At 40.0% G+C, this 19,155-nt stretch overlaps 1 protein-coding gene across 2 annotated transcripts in view; it reads left to right on the top strand.

Annotated features, from left to right (window-relative positions):
- The first annotated feature begins 341 nt into the window (after window positions 1-341).
- The window catches only part of deptor (DEP domain containing MTOR-interacting protein), a 37,920-nt gene continuing 19,106 nt past the window's right edge, over window positions 342-19,155 (top strand). Inside the window, exons 1-5 of one of the 2 annotated variants that reach the window (XM_042490745.2) lie at window positions 342-726; window positions 984-1,073; window positions 5,460-5,638; window positions 6,218-6,341; window positions 14,754-14,932. In XM_042490745.2, coding sequence (XP_042346679.2) covers window positions 713-726; window positions 984-1,073; window positions 5,460-5,638; window positions 6,218-6,341; window positions 14,754-14,932 — 586 coding nt within the window. In that variant the 5' untranslated portion in view covers window positions 342-712. Of the gene's footprint in view, window positions 727-980; window positions 1,074-5,459; window positions 5,639-6,217; window positions 6,342-14,753; window positions 14,933-19,155 lie in introns of both variants that reach the window. The other variant, XM_042490744.2, reaches the window with a different exon arrangement.

Genomic DNA, 19,155 nt, shown 5'->3' with positions numbered 1-19,155 from the left:
CCTGTTCACAGTGTCAGCGGTTTTTGCAAAGGAAAAAAAAAACAGACCTAACCACCAAATCACCAGTTAGAGTAGTGCTCTCATACTGAGCAAAATAAACGGAAAGGTGAGTTGGAAGGATGGTGGCTGATGAACTGTTGGTTTGTGTGGATGTTTTGTTATTACACTGCTTTCTGTATGTAAAGTAAAAATGTGTACAAACTAAAAGTACATCCTATGTCACCACCACAATAATTCTTCGCAGGACCAGGCGGTGTTTGAATCGAGCCACTCTTACACCTCTCTAACCCCGCCCCTCCAGTTAACTCCCCCAGTGACGACAACAGAGTCCTCCCAATGCGGGGGCTTTGTGGATGGGCTCTGGCTGCGCCGTGGAGAAAAACGTGCCCGCATCCCGTGTGGTGTGTGTCAGTGACAAACAAACGCTCAGAGAAAACACTCGGCAGTTTTCATTAGCGTTGCATCTAAACGGCGTCATACAAGCAGAGGCATCCACGAAGGGAGCGCGGCATGCATGCATGCATTGATGTGTGTGTGCAGATATTTGGAGGTGTTGGAGGTTTTCGAGGAATTAAAAGTGGACTGGTGCTGGCTCACTGAGGGCTGGGCTGAGACTTGTGACTGCCTGCATTGTTGCCTGTTTCCTGGGATGGAATAATTTCCCTCTTCATTCATCAAAGGAATAACTGGCAGACTTCTCTTTCCACTTTCAATGGTGCTTGAAGGGTAAGAAAAAACCGAGGTGTCAGTGTTTATTCTCTGAAATCATCACCGCGTGGATGCTTGCATGCCTTTGTTTTTCAACCCATTCGCTCCCGAGTGTTTGTCAGCTAGAGAGCGACACGTTGTTGCACAGCATTTCTTTACTCACTCACAAAAATGTCAATTGCATGTTTCCCGTGCATTTCTTTGTGTGTGGCTGTTTGGCAACAAAAAAACAAACAAACAAAAAAGACACCCTCTGTGCCTCTTGTGTTTAGCAGAGAGATGGACGGCATCGGGAACACCATGCAGAAGAAGGCTGCGGAGCTGGAGCGGCTGGCCGAGGTGCTTGTCACCGGAGAACAGCTGAGGTAGGTCGGATTGTCCCAGTCAGAAGTCCCACTGATCCTGGGCGTGCTCGCAGGACACACATGGAGGAAAAGTGTAGCTCTCTTGTCAGAATTATCTGCAAACCGGCCACCAAATGTTGCCGTCCTGACTGAATATCTGATCTTATGTACCCTGTATTAATATGTCATTGTTTAGTAAGTTTTCATGCCAAATCATGCATGTTGTTTCTGGCCTTGGTCTGTATGAACAAGGACATGACATTACATGATACACTAAATATGGAAAAGTGGCTGTTGTAAGCATGTTTGACAGTAAGCTGATGATCATGCATGTAGGTCTCCCTCATTGCAAATTGCGACTACAGGCAGTTTTAGCCTCCCTGCAGCATGCACAGCCAAACAAAGGCATCCACACATGCACGACCCTCCCTGTGCATGCTGCACCTACAAAACTTGCACATATCAACCCAAGGCTTCGTTATCTGTAGATTCTGCAGAATGCTTAATGACACAGGAGTCATTTGTATTGCTCCAGTAATACAGTGCCCTTTGAGCTGCACGGGGGACAATCAACCTACAAATCATTACCATGCCCTGCCCATTCATCCTATCAGGGAGTTGTACTGCTCACCCTGGTAGTGTTGTTGGCATGCTGCACCGTTTGACCTCCCGTACGTAAAGAAAGGCCCCAAACCCCCGGTGGTGTTCACGAGCGCACGCTCCCAGCAATGAATAGAGGCTCAGTAGGTGAAGCATGGCACCAATGCCAGGAATTTCAGCTCCCCACAGAACTATGAGGAAAATATGCCACTGAATTGTGTTTTCCAGCTGGGTGGGATAAACTGAGTTATCTGCTGTTCCTGAAAAGGGAGGCTACATGTTGTAATGTTCTGTTCTGGAGAACCATAAAAAGCAACACTAGTCATCATCATCACCTCAAGAGAGTCTGGACAAACTCTTTGGTGTACTCTTGCTTAGCACCAGTGTGTATTCCTGTTTGTCACTGTAGCGTGTGTGGTTGTGCATGTGTCAGTGTCCCTGGCACAGCTGCATACTGAGGCTGCCAGCTGGCAGTGTGGCTGGTGTCAGTGAACGATGGGTTGGTCAGGGGTGAGTGTCCCAGAGCCCTCTGCCTCTGAGACGCTGCTGTTCTGGGGTAAAGGGCTCAAGGTTGTGACATTCAAGTCTGTTTCTAAATCTCTGTCTCTCTGCGTGTTGTACAAAGCTGAGAGCTTTTTTAACCGCACTGGCAGCAACGTCCCCTTTTTTTTTTTTTTTTGGTCAGCCCCCACTTTGGTCTAGACTGAATTATTTCAACAACTTTATGACTTAATGACAATTTGTACAGACATTCATAGTCCCAAGAGGATGGATGTTGCTGACTTTGGTGATCCCCAACTTTTCCTGTAGTGCCAACATGAAGTTGAAATTTTTAGTTTTGAGTGACATGTCAATAACCATTGGATGAACTGCCATAAAAGTTGGTGCAATGTTGTTGGTGCAAATTTAATGTTATCGGACCAAATGGATAGTGAAATCTGGATAGTGAAACAAGCCATATCGTGAGGGTTGTGATGCTAAAAAAAACTATCCAATGGCCTACATACTTTCACAATGTAAGTCTGTGGGAAATGTCTGTTTGGATCCAATGGCATCACATAATGGACCTGAAAGCTGTAATTCCACTTTTTTGCCGCTACAAAAATTGGCTTCACAGCGCAGTGCACCTTCTGGCTAATATACCAGCTTCGCATCAACATGTTCCATTTTCACTGTGAGTTTGTTGGCATGTAGCTGTGTCTAAATACAGTCTCACATAGACTGGCTGTAGGCTCTTAGTCTCTTTGCACTATGCAGTATGAACAACGGACAGTTTAATGATTGATGTTCTCCCTCAGTATTTTACCTTGAATTCATGAAACTAAAAATAGACCTGATATGAAACACTGCTGGTACAAAAGAAAGAAGTGTACCTAATCCACACCCTTTGTTTGATCATTTTTATCATAAGCTCATGGAGCATGAGGGACATGGTTCCTGGTACTGATAACAGCATGCTGCCTGTGTTTTTTTGGAATACCTTATCACAGGTTAGTGTCCCGTCATGTCTCCTGCTCTTATCTTGGAGCAGATCTGTTTCAGGCACAGAGCTGAAAAACAGACAGAAAGAGGGATACCGTGACACACAGACACATGCAGCTGCTGTGGAAAGGCTTGTGACCACTTCATAGTTGTGAATAGAAGGCTTGTTGCGCCATGGCAGACTGTAACAAAGAGGGAGGCTTCGTGAATGTTTGCAGCCTGGGACTCGGCATCATTATTGTCATGCTGGGAGCCACAGACTTATTCAGAAATGCTCTCGCTTTTCATTGTTTGATCCACCACAACTTTAGGAAATGTTAAAACAAAGCGTTAACAACCAGGCTGTTATTATGCACCATTGGTACACAAAAGTAATACACCAGAATTTATATATAACACACATAATCATGAGCCAGTAATTTGTATAACTATGTTATTGTGAAGGCTAGTTTATGTATATATAGAGTGAAAGTCCGTCTAAGGAAGTAGGTTGAGGTGGTGGAGGGGTCAAACAAACACGAAGACCCCCAGGAGACCAGTGTTTGTGTCCCATGCAAAACCAAGTGAACTTTGAGTTATTTGAAGGCATGTTGTCACCTTACGTTAAGTACATAACTTTACCCTAAGTAACGTGATGACACCCAATAATCTTTGTTTTCCTAGACCTAACCAGTAAGGGTGCTTGCTGACTGGGTGCCATTTCTTAAGATATCATATGCACTGTTATACGCGCCTACTAGAGTTGGCTGATATGTCAGCCCAGACGTTTCCAATGGCTGATATGATCACACAGATGTACAGTATGTGAAAGTGTGTTTAAATAGCCAATTTGCTACGTTTCACATGCTCTTATTTTTCTATCGTCTTAAACAGAAATATACAACTGAATACCTTCTGAGTTCAAGTTTCTTTCTATAACTGAACTAAGACTAACATAACATAATTGTAAAATCACCGTAAACACAATTCAAACTTACAGAAACAACTGTCTTTGGCAGCCTTTCCATTGTTCCAACAATCACCAACTCTGGTTTTGTAGAGCTGATCGAGGCAAATCACTAAATCAGCAAAATAAAATTAAGAGAAAAATCACACATCCCAAAAAAACAACAACAGGCGATGTACTCAGCCAGTCGTCGATAGTTAATATACATGTCCAATTGCCCAAATCTAACACCTGCCACAACATAAAGTCTGGCACCTGAGCCTTCCATAAGGAAACAGCAGATGGATGATTTTGCTTCCAGCATCATGTGAAATGATCTATGGGTAGATTAGACTGAGGCTGAACAGAGGAGGAGAGGAGGATGCGCTGTTTGGTTGGAAGTGAAATCTGTAACTTGTTCAGCTGAGGTTGTTTGCCCAGAACAGTGTGTGTGGGTCTTACTGGGCAGGCTTGGACCAGGGCTGTCACTGCTAATCCGGAGTGATGCTGGCCAGCTGCACACAAACACAGCACGGAGTGGAGCTGGCTCGCCGCAGGAAGCTTGGCTCAGGCTGTGGTGGGCTGTTTCACAATAATCAAGGTCAGGAGGAGGTCACCTTGATGATGTGAAACCAGCATCTAGGCCATCTATAGAAGTATGAGAATATTGTCATGTCATCACGCAATATAGTCACGTTATAAAACCTCCAGAACCCCATGCCTTCACTTCGAGCCCAGCAGAGTGCTTTGCTCTAATTTTATAAACATAGATCTGACCTTGTAGAAATGTTGAGTTTAAATCAAGTTTTCTACTACTAGAAAACATATTTTAAACTTATTTATAATATGCAGCTCACATAGATTAAACTCAGCCACCTTTTACATTTGTCGTTACTCTCGTCTTTTAACTTTCAGGAGGTAATGTTGCTATTATTGACATTTCAAATGGGCACGGTCTTTTGCTAATAAATCAAAAGTTTAGCATCATTTTTTTTCTATTGATGTATGTATTGTGTTGAACATTGTAACATTATGCATAATTTTATATTTATGAAACTTAACCTTTAATTTTATTGTATCCGATGTAGTACAATGCACATTCATATATTTTTCATATGTTTCACACTGTATAAATGCAGAGCATTATACATATTTAAATTATTAATATTTTACATACTAGTGTTAGCTACTGTACCGTAACGCACATATTTTTTAATTTTTATTTCCTTTTTTTTTTACTTTACATGCTTATTTTTATACTGTTATTTCTACTTTGTTTTTTATAGCTCTGTATGCTTTATATCAGCAGCTGTAATAAATCACAGTTTCCCCAGGGATCAATAAAATATTTCTGATTCTGATCTCTTTTTTTTTTCTGTGGCTTGTTCGCTGCCTTCCAGGCTGCGGCTCCATGAAGGAAAGGTGATTAAGGATCGGCGGCACCACCTGCGAACTTATCCAAATTGCTTCGTGGCCAAGGAGCTCATCGATTGGTTGATCGAACACAAGGAGGCATCGGACCGAGACACGGCCATCAAGATCATGCAGAAACTATTAGACCAGAGCATCATTCACCACGGTAAGGCCAAGCTGTGTGTGTGTGTGTGTACGTGTACATGTACATAGTGTGGACGGTTAGTTTTATACTGTATGCACTTCTGTTGTAGTTTCCATTTTCCATAATGGCGAGGGTCTCTCTCTCTCTCTCTCTCTCTCGCGCTCTCTCTCTCTCTCTCTCTCTCTCTTTGTTTCTTGACATTTTCTGGGAACGATCTGTGCCTCTTAATAGATGATTCTCTGAGTCTTTCAGCCAATTTGGCTTCAACATAGCGTCTCACTACCTGTTTCACATTTAACCAGACGTGGAAAACAGAGACAGAGGGCTAACTCATTGTCTTTAGTTAAATTTTCACTGAGCCAATTCAATATTAACTCATCCCAGCTGTAGATTAATGATTTAATGATGCTTAGATTTTAACCGACTGCTGTATACAAACACAATCAAAATTCCCATGATCCCATTCTGTGACTCTTGCACTTTTTTCCACCATCGTTATTTACATCCACACTTACTGGTTGTAACCTTAAAACTAAACCTCCATGTATGTATGTGTGTGTGTGTGTGTGTATGTGTATGTGTGTGTGTGTGTGTTTCCAGTGTGTGATGAGCACCGAGAGTTCAAAGACCTGAAGCTGTTTTACCGCTTCCGGAAAGATGACGGCACGTTTCCGTTGGACAGTGAAGCCAAAGTCTTCATGAGGGGGCAGAGGATCTATGAGAAGTAAGAACACACAGAAACACATCATGAAACGCAAACACAACCACTCAGTCGTGTTATTCGTAGAGGAGCCAGAGACTGTGGGCTATATAAAGATGGACAAAATGACAGCTCCCCAAAAGTGAAGCCAAAACATTGCAGTCGTCCCTTGGTGGCTGGCTGCAGTATAGGTCATAAACCTCGCTCCCTGCATGTTAGTGGATTGGACATGGGCCAAAATAAAACATCTAAGATATGATATATATTTTACCCAAAGATGGTTTCTGTCATTTAAGGTAGTTGTTATCATACTCAAGTGTTCGTTTTTGTGATAAGTTTGTTTTTAATTACTTTTGTCATGCCATAAAAAGCGGGTGTGACATCATGATTGACAGCTATAAATGACTCGTGATTGGGGCGGATGAGTGTATAGGCGGAAACTCAATCCCGCGGCTACACTCTCCAGTTGCTTCTGCACAGAGTCCGGCTTTTAGTGATGTTACCAGGGCAAGATGGCAGCGTCCATATTTTGGATATTTTGACTTTGTTTTAATACAGTGGGAAGAGATGCATTTTCTGTCTTTATATACAGTTATTTCATAGAGCTTTGAGAGTGACTGAAAGAAATGACAGAGATTTCCCCAGGCTCTTTTTGGGCATCTCTTAGCATTTCTGATTGATTATCTCTTGCACCATTTTAGCATGAAGCTGAAAAGGAATATTTCAGAGGGTTGCATATGTGTTATACTATTTCTTGGCCTGGATGTATTGCAAGGCAGATTCTGTTACATTTAAACAGAGCCAAGTTACCTAATGGGATGCTCTGATACAAATACTGATTGTTTTTAAGACATGAGGCCTACCTCCTCAAAGATGGTTCTGGTGAAGCTCGTTGATATGATGGACAGTGAACTATCGCTTCATAATCAGATAATGTTTTTTAAACTTCATGGCCACTTGAAAACAATAGCACATGCCATGCATTGTATTTCCTGCCTTCCTCTTTGCTTCTTTGTATGAGAGTTCCCCACAGCAGGCTGATTAAGAGTGTCAGAAATGCCGCCCCCATTAACGTTTAGAAAGTTTGTTTTGCTGGTAAATTTCATTAAATTAGATCAGGGGGCACAGTATTGAGCTTAACTGGTTTTTAACCACAGTGAAAGCCTGCAGGGATTGGAAAATGAGAAGATATTGGAAGCTTCTTGACAAGAGATGACTCATAGCATTTGTCCAGAGACAGGCTGAATTTAGAGGAGGGCAGAGGACACCACTAATGGGACTGTTTATGTTTGTCATCAGTTTTGTACCCATGATGCTGTTGTTCCAATAGTGAGACTAATTGTTTCTATAGTAACCCCAAAGTCTTCCTGTGTTTCACCTCTTGGTGGCATCCCTACAGTTTTGGCCTCAAGCACATAGACACACACACATAGACACACACACACACACACACACACACACACACACACACACACACACACACACACACACACACACACACATACACACAGCTTGACTCCCCTTCCCTCTCCCACACATCCTACTATCTCTTTGTTACATGAGTAAACAATATTTCTGTGCCTCTCTTAACACACACACAATTTCACTATTATAAACAGAGACCTATTTTTCATGCCTGTTTCTGAGACAACGCACACGCACATACGCACACGCACATACGCACACGCACATACGCACACACACATACGCACACACACAGCAGTTGCATAAGAGGAAGAAATAGTCCAAGGGGAGACATCTGTCGTCTCAGCTCTCAAAGCTATGTGTTTATGTAATCGCCACGGTGCGGCCCAGGACACAAACACACGGACGCACGCGCACGCGCACACACACACACACACACACACACACACACACACACACACACACACACACACACACACACACACACACACACACACACACACACTCAGACACCCCTTGAGCTTGCTCTGGTGCTTGCAAACTAGAGTTGCTTCATGATTACACTTATGGCACAAGTATCAGTCCTGCGACATAAAAGAAATAAATCACCTCACCTTCTCTTGTGCCTGAGTGCAAATATAAGCTTTGCATCTTTGGTCAGAGGTTTGGAAAGAGGCAACCAAATTTTGGTGCTTCTAAATCAAATAAATCAAATGTTTCACTGGGTGTCAGAATATTAGAGCTCTACCTCAGCATATGCACACAGCAGAGCAGAACCATTCACTACCTACCTTTTTTATTTTTGTGCTTTCTGACATAAGTTTTGTTGAGTCATCAGTGTCAAATTTTATTTATTTATTACATAAATACTGATTTTCTTGACTCATTCCTGAAATTCACCAAAGGCACCGATTTCTCTGGCTTCATTGTATCTCGGTGCAAACCTTGAAAATGCTAAAGAGAATCTGTGCACACCTGAATATGTGACAGGTGTGTGGGAGGAGGGAGCAGTCTATAAACAAAGAGAGAAACTCCTGCACATGTCCCACATGTTTATTGAATGTAAAAAATGAACAACGTTTCGTTCTCACAGACCTTCATCAGGTTTGATGGCAGCATCAAAACTTTTCTACATATACACAAACAGAGACTGCCTCAATTTTCATCATCATCCAATCCAATCTTGGTGCATACCTAAAATCTCAATTTAGCTTGTCGAGCAGCTCAAGGGACAGTGATGTAGGTCAGTCCTCCACTTTGGTCCATAAAGAAATATCGCAGCATTATAAGCTGGATGATTGCCATTAAATGTGGTACACAGGTTCATGTCTCCCACAGGATGAATTGTAATAACTTTAGAGATCCCCTGAACTTTCCTCTAACAGCATCATCAGGTCAAAATTTAGATTTGTTAAGCATGTTTGTGACAAAATACTTTAAAAACTAAAGACATGTCTCATTATCTTTAGCTGTAGTTTGTGTTTAGTTTGCTAATTGCAAATGCTGCCATACTAACAGTCTAAAATAAGATATTGAACATGGTAAACATACAGTATGTCACCCTTCCCTACAGCCAGATTCACATCTAGTTTTTTCCATTGGAAAAATGAAGAGGCCTCCACACATTGATTTCTGGTGATGTCAATTGTCAAATCAGCACACACACACACACACACTCAAATAAACAAACTGCAGGGAAACAGTTGAGGTGTGTCAGACAGGACAATGTTTTACCGACCTTTTAACTCGTTCATTTGTCATATTTAAATGTCTGTGTGTACTGTAGATTGTGGTTTAATGGCATCATTTTTTATGATTTAGTCATGTTCATATTAAATAATTGTAAGGAAAATGACCTTTTGAATGAATCATTTCAAAATACTTTTCTGGGTTAGATTTAGTGAGAATGATTATTTTTAGTCAGCCTCACTGGGGAAACTACGAGTTATGTATGGTGCTGAAGGTCACTCAGTTGTAGCATTTAGAGGATTCAAGCTTTGCTCCTTCACTTCCACATCCAGATTTATCCTGTCAGTGTAGATATCAAACCAGCAACCTTGTCGAAAACCTACTTTTCTAGCCTACTTCTGTTGAATTTGAAATTTAATGTGATTTAAAATTTGCATTCTCAATTTTTGGTGTTAAGCCCTTTCACCTGCATTAAAAAAACCAAAACAACCCACTAACATCTGCTACTGTCTGACTTTTTAAATTTAATGGGAAAGGTTACAATCAGCATTCACACCCAGGTACAATGACTGCAGTAATAATAGGTACATATTGGCTCTGATCGGTAGTGATGGAAACATGACACCTGGGTGGATGTGCTACTTTTAGCCCCTTTACTGGTGCAATGAAATGACACGCCAACACAAAATACCATATGTCTTTTTCCAAGCAGTGCTAGAAAATTGTTCCAAATTAGTCTGCACTGAGTTTAAAAAAAAGACTGGATAAATGACAGATATACAAAAGAGGCAACCATAGTAACATTGTCACCGTCCTTCATGCTGCTTTCTCCTGTTTACTAACCTGTTTTTTCCAGTCCATTCGGGACATCAGTTGTGAAACACCAGAAAAACAAAAAACAAAACAGAATACTGTTAATACTGGCATACTAATCATTGTCTCAATGCCTGTGTGCCAGGACACAGCAGTCTTTTAAAGAACCATTTTGCAAGTTTAACTGCCTCTACCATTAACGGCAATTTGGAATGTCTTTGGTTATTAAATCAGGTCCAACACACAGGGTTATTAACAAAGGATGTTTAACTTAATGGCATTTGAACATTTCATCTTTTAACAAGGCTGGATTATCTAAAAAAAAATGCTAATCTATACTGAAAGTACAGTAAGCAATGATATCAAATATTTGCTGTTCCAAAAGGTCACTGTGGCCTTTGGAGACTGTTACCGAGATTAAAAGCTGTACAAATAAAACAGCTTGACATGAGAAAGGTCGATGTCAAACTGTTTGTGTAACACAGACGCATACAGTAATAGTGTGTTTACATGGAAACTGGTAGACGGTAGACAGCACACCAGATATCATGTCATTGGACAAGAGCAAGATGATAAAATTAGGTAAACCAGACAGAGAATACCAGTGTTTTGTCAGAGACTCTTGATATGTTTTCGCGTCATCCTGTGCCATCTCTCTAAATTTGGACATTGTTGTAGGTTGCAGCGCAGGCAAAACTCATCTTGAGTTATTTTTTATCCTTCATCAGCAGTTTGAATCGCAGCACGGATAATGGATTAGTTGATCCAGTCAGAGCTGATCAGTTCATTGAAGGAAAGGAGAAGCAGAGTGTAGAGTAAGTGAATGCATATTGTAAGACCAGTACAATGAATGGTTACGTTTCACTTTCACTGCGCCTGTTGTTCGGCAGGGACAACACAGTGGTGACAACAGTATCCTCAGCACTGAGAAAGTGATGCAGTGACTAAATATCTGTATCTGTGTATATTTTTTTTGTGGCAGCAGATGTTTATATTGTGGTGGTCTGCCACAAATAAATGAATCTGCTGGAAACCCTGCTTTTTGATACAATACCTCCAATGGTAATGGTAGATGGCATTGCTGTTCAAAGTTAAATTATTAGAACTTTTTGCCATCCTCTGTGACAGATGTTACATTGGTCCCTCACATAAGGAGGACACGCAGGCTATCTTGACATTACTAGAAAAGTTATATAAAGCAATAAACACAAATTAATTTTATGTAGTATATTGCCATCATACATGTTTCATTTTAACATCCTGCCTGTTTGTCAGACTGTTGGTTTGTTTTCTACGTGCCATCCAGAAGGTTTTGTCCATCTGTCTGATTCCATGTGAAGGCAGTCATTCAGCTGTTAAGTGGCCAAAATGCAGCTGAAATGGGGTCATAAAGTGGGAAAATGTGTTTGCATATACAAACATTCTGAGATAATGGTTATGTGGGAAATGGCAACAAATTTGCTCCTGTTTCTAATTTAGGGTTCTTGCTTTTCTTGTATTTGTAATGTCTCCAGATAACTCCTTAGACCAGACCCACAAGCAATTTAAACTAAACAAGGATAAATGCACTTTATAATGATGCAGACTTGTACCATCTCATTTCATATATAAAAATCTAACTTGCTAATAGAAAGTGATCATCTAAGTCTAAGCTTTGTTTTATGAGTAATGTTCAATATACTGAGCTGTGGGCCTCTCTTATTAAGCAAATGCAGCAATCTAGAATTAAATTAGAAGAAGGCTATTACATCTTGATTTTCTTCACTTCAGCTCTACTTAGAAATAAGCTGTGTTTCAAAATTACTTAGGTTCAGCATTAAATAATAATTAAATAATGGTTAAGAAAAAACACATTTACTTTCCTCCATATCAACCTTCGGGTCTAATGATTCCAGGTCTGATGTTTTTTTATAATCTATTGTTTATCAGTTGTTAGTTTTTTTTAGATTGAAGCTTTTTCCATAAAATGTTTTCCTGCCTGCGACCCTGTGACTTGCTTACTGTATAGTGCTCTCACATGTCCCTTTAATGACCCTTAAAGCTGTATTTTGTTGTTGCATGGCCCTTGAGAGTCATTAGTGTCCCACCTTCATGCAAGACCAAATCTGAGAGCAGGTAAAAGCCTGGTGGTCCTACACCCACGTCTCAGTGGGCACCACTCCAGCGGAGTTAGGTACGCTGGGTGAACAGCTGTGCTGAGTGCATATTCAGGTCATGGCAGCTTGCCTCAGCCCACTTTAAGTTATCATAATCCTTTACATACTGTATATACAGTCTCACGGATTGCATAATATGCTATATAATACCTAAGATGTTATCATTGGAAGCACTGCGCTTTACTTTGAGTACAGTACTTTGAGTCAGTCCCTGTGAGCTAACATAACATGATCTGTCGACTTAACATGTTTAAATAGATTAAATGGCTTTGTTTACACAGCCACGTCTCAAAGAACATAATGTCCCATTCCTTTAACAGTTGCATTATGATTTTGGCTTCTAATGTGGGTCATATGTGGGCTGTTGTCCCCCAGATGCTCCTAATCTATCAAAATTTGACATCTAAACAAAGTTATGTGTTCTGCAGTGTGTTGACTTTACATGAGAGAAGGACTTATGCAGTCCTGGGTGTGCACCTCACAGGATTTTCGTAAAAGCATTCAAACTGTAGTTCTCTTTTAATTCAACCCAGGGTTGAACTTTGAGAAACACAGTGCCGTGACTTTTACAATGTAATGACAATGTATTTCTTGTCTTGCAATGTGGACCTGCAGCTTTGGATCAACAGTCACTGTTAATTGAAGCACGCTTAGTGCATGGTGCTGGCAGAAAGAATGAAAGAGTGGAGGCTTTTTACCGGCTGCAAGGTTTCATTCAGGTAATTTCACATATTTGGATCCTCATTTAACTAAAGTGAAAGCTGTTTTTCTGGAGCTGCTCTCTGTGGAGGTTTAGCCATTAATGTTCTGCAAGATGCTAAATTGTCTTCCCTAAACAATAGCCATACCGATGGCTTGTCCATGTCAGACAGAAACAGGCTCATTTGCTTTGCTGCAGAAACTTTGATCAATACAACTCTCATGTCGGTATGGTAAACATGTAGCTAAACCCTGCAGCCAGTTAACTTAGCGTAAAGACAGGAAAATGGCTACCCTGGTTCTGTCAAAGAGTAACATAATCTGCCCACCAGCATCTCTGAAGCTGACTAATAACATATTATATTTAGTTTGTTTTATCAGCTCAGAAACTAAAGTGTTAAACGCAGTTATGTCCCAGACTACTTCTTGGCCAGGACCAATTTCCATGTTGGCTTGGATCTGGTGATTATGCGCCGTCGACTATAGGATGCAATTATTCAGTATCTTTATCTGACAACTTTTCAATTAATTAAATGTTCTGAGCATTTCTATGAGTCTCCAAGTTGCTATTACGTCCATAAATGAAATCTGCCTGTCTGTATTAAACTGTTTGGTTTGTTGTTGACAGTTTAGTGAATGATTGATAGCCACTAAACCAGAGTGTGGGAAAGTAATTACTGCCAGCAAAACCCAGCCAACAAAGACGTGGAAAGTTTAATATCTCTGTGTCTCTGATGGTAGCTACAGCTCGTTATGGGCACATGTTTTCACAAGTCCAGGTGTGCCACAGAAAGCTTATTGTTCCTTATAACCACTGACTGGCTGATTTATACTGTGGGTACTTATACTTTGGGTGTGAGTGACGGGTGTGAGTGTGTGTTTAGAGGGAGAGAGTCAGCAATTGTCTTCTGTGCATGTGTGTACTTGTGTCTGATTTTGTTTGCTTGAGTGTGTATGTGTCATCTAGTGTCATCCACAAGAGATCACACCATTCGCTTCATATAATCCTTGCATAAAGACTATTCAGAATTGCACACATCTCTAAATGAAACGGCAGTGAATATAACTACCTTTATGAATGCTTAACCAAATCTCCCCTGATTGTCAATATAGACATAATGTATGAGTGAACTGCGGAAAACTTCCCTCCATCTAACCAAAACTTTGCTTTTTACAATATCTGCAGTTTTACTGGACACTGAATGCATCTCTTGGATAATTAAACAGCACTATAGGGTCATGTAACAGGTATTGATGATGAAAGTTGCAACATTTCTGAGAACTTGCATTTATTTTCCGTCAGATAGATATGCACTGTATAAAACACTAAAATACTTGAGCACTGCCAGCTGTTGCTATGGAGACATCGACCAGAGCTACAAAATTAATGTTCAGGCATATTCTCATTGCTCTCGCTGGTACAGACATGAGTACTGCACTGTCGGTGAAAAACTAATTTGATTCTGATTGCTAATTTTATTTCTGAATTTATTTACAGTTACAAAAAGCAAAACTTCAGAGTGACATTAGTGGAGTGGTTTGCTTAAATTTAAGCATGGCTTGGACTGCCTTTTAAATTCAACACCATACTCCATCACACTCTTTGATTCCCAACTGCTTAAAGTAAGGAAACATTGCTGTCTTCTCTCCACAGGCTGATGAACACAGAAAACAACTTATTACAAACCAGGGAGGAGGAGGGCGGGACATTCGAGCGGGCGCTGGTTGCCTCTGAGTTCATCGATTGGCTGCTGCAAGAGGGGGAGATGGCAACCAGGGAGGAGGCAGAGCAGCTGGGACGGAGGCTCCTTGAGCATGGTATCATCCAGCACGGTGAGTAAGATGTGGGAACTGTTCCTAGTGTGTGCAACATGCATCATTCAGTTAGTGTTAGGCGTGTAAATCACTAGTTTCATCACAATGTGATATTCATTGATTCTTTGGTTAACGATGTGATATTTACTGATACCACAAAGTCTGCCATGATATGATTTCGATTTGATACAGTACATAAATAATTGTAACCAGTTATGTACAGTTTACTGTACTTTAAATTGACTCTACTAACACACATAAAACTTAACAACAAGAACAATCAACAAAAGTATAAAATTTGGTTCATAACTGTCAAGGTTCAGGTTTTCGTTCACTCATTATTAGCTTAAGCACTTGTATATTATTTAAATTAGTCCAGACTTTCCCTTTATTCATAACTTAACAATTGACATGTGTTATACTTTTTCTTACTCACAGCTTGTTTAAGCCACTGCAACTCACAAAGTAAAAGCACGGTTGAATTTCAGCCTGCGTGCGCGTTTTTCATTGTCACATTGTTGAAACAGAGTAGCTAATATTTCCACGGTGCTGATACATTTTCAAGAGAGGAGTAAATATCATCATCATCTTTTTTTGGCTGCTTTCCACAGACGTGCCTTGGGAATTTCAAAATAAAGGCGCATCTTAAAGATAATGACATTGATCAATGTTTTCACTTTGCATGGATGATATTGAATAGTTGATCCCTGAATAGATATGAATGGATTACTTTAACTATTTAATATATACAAAACTAGGATGAAGTTGTGAATCATTAAATATATTCACACAATCTGAAGTACTTATAAAATGTATTACTTCTTGTTGTGTCAGCTGGGTTGCAGACAGACAATATAGACAGACTGATGATCTGTGAGTGACACTTGTTGACAGTAAAGCCAGTAGCCTCTACAAGTAGTCATGTCTCACCTCAACATGATCCTGTCAGAGAGCTCTGCTGATTCATCATGGCTGCTGATTCTGCTCTCCTGGCTCTGTGCTCTTTTGGGTCATGCAATCTGATAGCTCTTGTAGATACAGGATGCTTTTGCACCTAACTTGTTTGACTCGGTTAGAACAAACTCAGTTAGTCCAGTTTGTCTAATCATTTGGACTGATGTGAAATCTCTCAAACCCTAGTGCTGATTACATAGCCGAACTGAGACCACTTGAAAAGGAGCAGTTCATGTGTGGTTTGAACACAAACAAACCAACCACAGCATTTTATGATAGCAGATATATGATTTTAACATGATTTCAAAAGCTAAAATAAACTAATAAATCCCAAAACTAATAAATCCATCCATTCTGATCGTGAAATTTGTTCAGAAAATGATCTTATAATTGATTGTTTTAAGTATAAAACATATTTATGAAAAACATTTGGTAAACATGATGTCACATAACACATAGAAATCAGTGTGGGTATTTTCCTTGATCAATAGGTCAATCTACACCACCAGTTTTAACTCTGTGGAGATCCATCTGACTACTTATGTCAAGATAGATCTGAACTGGATTACAGTCATACCTTTCTATTTAGAAAATCTTACAAAAAATCCTCTATCTGTCACACTTACAATAAAAAAAGGTTAACCCAGTCTCTCATGGGAAATTGCAGACATTTAAATTGGAAGTTCAGCAGCCGTTTTCGTCCACTCACACTGGCTTGGATTGCATTTCACTGGTCGCGTGTCTCAAAGACCTGACCTGACCTTCTCAGGTCCACGCTCCAGAGTGAGTAGGGTTACTGAATGTTACTGAGTAATAAAAATGAGGAAAATGCAACCTGAATGTCATGGGTCACGGGCATCAGGGGGTCAATGGGTTTTACTGGCTACAGAATAGGAACCAGGGCTATTGCGTTATCTCTGAGAATATCTGATATTTATTCACTTGTTTAATGTGATTGGTTCAGATTATGGTCTTAGTATTGATGACAGAGGTACTGAAGAGGTGTTTAAATACAAACACCACTATGTGTACATACTTGTTTATTCAAAATGTAGCCAAAGAAAAATGTTTTAGTTGAGTATGTTTAATACTGGATCTTCACAAATGTATTGCACAACATATAAGCAGCATTTTGATGTTGTAAGATAGAAAAGTCAACAATAACAACTTGATTACAAAGGACAAACAAGACAAATTTCTGTTCTTCAAAAAGTTAATGCTAAAATGTTTATCTAAATACAATATCTACAATAAAATTATGGGGCAGCCTCTAGCTTAGTGAGTAGAGTCCTTTGCAATGGCCCAGGTTCGATTCTGGCTTGTGGTCCTTTTCTGCATGTCTCTCTCCCCCTTTCCTGTCACTCTATAGCTGTGCTATAATAAAGGCATAAAAAGCCAAAAAAATAATCTTTAAAAAACAAACAATAAAATCATTACAATATATGTTCATTGTAAACGGAAAGCTGTCAGAAAACACATACAGGTGGATCTACTGCATTCATTTGCTGCATTTTTCACACTGTACATCATCACTGAAGTAGTTTTTTTTGGGTAATTTGACAGGGGCTTAAGGAATTCTAATTGCAATTAAAAAGAGGATTAATGCCTCCTCTCTGTGTGTGCAGTGTAATGAAACATGTAACTTCACGGTGAAAATGTGTGTTTGCAGCCATTAATCCAGTTAAGGGCGTAATCGATGCCCGTTGTTTGAGTGCTGTAGCATGACAATATGAGCCATAAAACTATTAGTGTCTTCTTGCTCAAAAGATATTTTGTGTAAGTGTTAGACATTGAGTGAATGCTGCTGACACAGCTAAGATGGTAGTTGTGTGCATGTGCATATTTGTCTCTTAGGTGTGATGATCATCACTGCACAGTGAGTCCATGACAGTTTACATTTGAGATTCTGTTTAACAATGCCCGTGGATGTTGAATGAGTTTTGCAGGATCACCACATGACATGAAATTTGATTTGATGCTGTGGTCTGTGGTTATACCACTGTATGATTAAATTAAGAAGTATATTGCTGCAGAGGAGTCACATGGCCGTGGTGCTCAATGTTTTTTTTTTTTTTTTATTTGAATAGACATTATTGTGCAGATTTAACTGCATGATAGGTCTATGGAGATAGATACACAATAGAAGAATTCATATTAAGTTGAGGCATTGAACATGTGGTAGAATAACATTCAACACAGCTGGGAGTTGACATGTGGAACTATTTTGATGTGCACGGACTGTAAATTTCAATAAGGAGCAATACATCATAAAAATACAATTTCCACTCAGTTAATGTAATACAGAGTCTGATCTGCTTCCTGTTGACCTCATTGTGTCATCTTCCCTGTGGAAATAACTGCTCTACCAGTGGATGATATGCAGACTTTGCACTGTTCATATCTTCATATAAAAGTTATTTAAACCAATTAAGTTTTATTGATAATGTGTTTACAGGCCTTCAATTCTCATTAAAAACACATTCTAAACATGCTAATCTGCATTCGTGCTCTCTGCTGTGCTTGGCAGAGTTCATGCTCACACATCCGCAGACATAATGTTGTATAGAAGGCACGTCTGGAGGGATCCACATTGTGTTGTGCTATAATTGTTTACGGTGGGACAATATGGTAGCTGTTGTGGTGCATTATTACTGTTATCCATTTACCTACACAGTTGAAGGTTGGAGCTGGAAAGTACGTCACAAACGTGTACTACAGTTGATGCATGGTGCAGCCATCTTGGATTTTGAAACTGGGGTTGGTAATGATCCCTTTTTTCCCAGCTGGAAATTCAGGGGGCGTTCCAGTTAACATTTCCAACTTGGAACTGACATTGCAAATGACAGTCACCAGATACATCTGACTATCTGTGATGAGAAAGGAGGAAGCTTTGAAATGGACCTGGATGTAAAAGTTGCAACTTGCAGATAATGTACATACTGTAAGCAAATTAAGAATATAAATCACAGAAATGGTCAGATTAGAGTTGCTGTAACGCTGTGCCAAAGGCAGTTAGCCAACAGCAGGCTGTAATCATACTGGGCAAGGCTTTCTATAGTAAATCTTGAACGGACTCTGTTCCTGACACAAGATCGTCCCACAGTAAATCAGTTGAAACCAGCATTAGAAGAACTGAAGAAAAAAAAATAGTAAGAGAAACTAGCAGTCCAATTTTACAGTGTAGTTCAGTCAGTTTATTAGTGTTGAGAGAAAAACATTCCTCTAAAGGCTGATCCATATTGTGTGTTTTTCTTTTGTCACATATAATAAAAGGATTTTGTTCAGTT

This window comes from Plectropomus leopardus, chromosome 11, assembly GCF_026936395.1.
Source record: "Plectropomus leopardus strain MGB_pleo_1.0 chromosome 11, ASM2693639v1, whole genome shotgun sequence".
In the NCBI taxonomy this organism is placed as follows: Eukaryota; Metazoa; Chordata; class Actinopteri; order Perciformes; family Serranidae; genus Plectropomus; species Plectropomus leopardus.
Note: the sequence above shows the minus strand (reverse complement) of the source record. Positions and strands in the feature narration are given on the sequence as shown.